The 2,224-nt window shown below is 35.0% G+C and overlaps 1 protein-coding gene across 1 annotated transcript in view; it reads right to left on the bottom strand.

The window, feature by feature from the left end:
• Positions 1 to 122: 122 nt before the first annotated feature.
• Positions 123 to 2,224, bottom strand: part of LOC108520147 (cilia- and flagella-associated protein 47-like) — a 25,181-nt gene continuing 23,079 nt past the window's right edge. The window contains exon 3 of the mRNA XM_017859419.1: positions 123 to 352. Coding sequence (XP_017714908.1) covers positions 140 to 352 — 213 coding nt within the window. The 3' untranslated portion in view covers positions 123 to 139. The remainder of the gene's footprint in view (positions 353 to 2,224) is intronic.

Genomic DNA, 2,224 nt, shown 5'->3' with positions numbered 1-2,224 from the left:
AACAGATTGAATTTTAAAAGACAAGGAAATATAGAAGGCCTATTATAATTAAACCATTATTCCTCAGAAATATTCTAAAAGATGAAATAATAGTCATCAAAGATCTACCTGAGACCAAGAAATATTTTGGAAAAAAAATTTATTGATTCTTCATCACCAAAGGAGCACCTTTGATGGTGGAAGACACCCCCGTTCTTATGAGTTTAGCATTTTCACGGACAAAATTACGTGGATGGACTGGCACGTTGTCATGTGTCTTGTGAGTAGCATCAATTTTGGATTTTGCATTTTTCGGTGCCACGGTAGTTGGAGATAATCCGTTGATCTCATATATCCAGTACATTTCTTCTGTCTGGAGACAAAGAGGGAGAAATTTTTTTTTTTAAATATCGAGGGACTTCAAAACATGTAGGGAAAAGTTCACTATAATTAACATCTTCTGCTCTCCATGTAGAGTATGGGAAAGGTACAAAACTGAAACCTCTTAGAGTGACAATTAATGTGGAAAATAAAGCAAGTATTTCACTTTATGAATTAAGAATTATTTACTAAAAAATCTCTCAGAGATTCTCCATGTAAAATAGACATCCATCTGATAATAAGGGAAAGCAATCTATTTGGTTTGCATAAGACTGTTGTCCAGTATGAACCCCAACTAATGGAAATAGTACCTTCCAAGATAAACACATTCATAAGAATTTAAGTGTAACCATAGAAATGACTGGTAAAATATATTTAGCTGCTTTGAAGATTATGAAAGTACATAGTATGTGTAACCATTTTATATATTTATTTTTATTTTTTATTTTTTAGACAGGGTCTCACTCTGTCACCCAGGCTAGAGTGCAGTGGCACGATCTTGGTTCACTGCAATCTCCACCTCCCTGGTTGAAGCAATTCTTGTGCCTCAGCCTCCCGAGTAGCTAGGATTACAGGCATGTGCCACGACATCTGGCTAATTTTTGTATTTTTAGTAGAGATGGGGTTTCACCACATTGGCCAGGCTAGTCTCAAAATCCTGACCTCAGATGACCCACCCTCCTCGGCCTTCCAAAGTGCTCAGATTACAGGCATGAGCCACCGCGCCCGGCCCATAGTATGTATAACCATTTTAATATACCAAAATTGATGTAAGATCATTGCTGACAATCACCATCTAAATCCAAGTGAGTAGAATTTATATTGTGATTTATTTAAAAATTCTTCATTTCTTCTGCATATATGTTTATGTTTATACAGAAGTCTCATTCCTTGTGCAGAACTTCCTGAAACCACCTGTGTTTATACTGGTGTCCTCCTAACACTAAGATTTACACCACGTATACTCAGAAAACTCATTTAGAATAGGTCTAGACAAACTGAATATTGCAATGCCCGCTTTATATGTAGTATGATACCGATCAATTAATATTAAGTGCAAGAATGTCTTGAACAACTGTCATAGCCTCATCTTAATCATATCTGGCCCATTTATCTAGTGTTTGTAATAATTATGTATTCAGAATCAGTGTGTCAAAAGCAGACCAAACCAAGGAGCATAATATGACTGGGTAAAAAACATTTTACTTCATATAAGGATGTTTAATTTGAAAAACAAAGCTATATTTTAGCGATTGTGCATATGCATATATTGTCCAGTACATTGACCCACTTGATGGGTGAAAATGAGTGAGCTAAATGAAGAGACCTACACCATGCCTGGCATTTGATACTCATGCCTGAGTTACTGAAGGGCCCTGCACCCATGGCCATCATTTAGTGGGTACACATGAGTAAGCTATATGAAGGGATCTATATCCTTACTCAGCACTTAGTGGGTACAAATGAGAGCTAAAAGTAGGGACTTGTACCTTTACCTTCACCAAGACACTTTAGAAACAATTACTTTAAAAAAATTATTTTAAAGTCCCAATTATATTTATTGAAATTCAATTAAGATTTACATTTTACAATAAGTGATGCTGAGCGTGTGTGTGCCTGTGTGTGTGTGTGTTTTGTGTGTGTGTATCGAAGCTGTTCATACTCTTCATTCCAAAAAGCTATACAACATTAATAGGCTTATTTTATGAAATAAAGATTGAACATTATAGTTGTTTTACATATAGCTAAATTTCTTCAGTCTAACCATAAATAAAAGCAACTATCCATGTATATTTAAAAAAAATTTAAAGATCTAACGTTATGTCTTCTATCCCCAATCTCCCTTTGAAAATATAAATACAAG

Source organism: Rhinopithecus bieti, unplaced genomic scaffold, assembly GCF_001698545.2.
Source record: "Rhinopithecus bieti isolate Rb0 unplaced genomic scaffold, ASM169854v2 scaffold_51680, whole genome shotgun sequence".
Classification (NCBI taxonomy): domain Eukaryota; kingdom Metazoa; phylum Chordata; class Mammalia; order Primates; family Cercopithecidae; genus Rhinopithecus; species Rhinopithecus bieti.
Note: the sequence above shows the minus strand (reverse complement) of the source record. Positions and strands in the feature narration are given on the sequence as shown.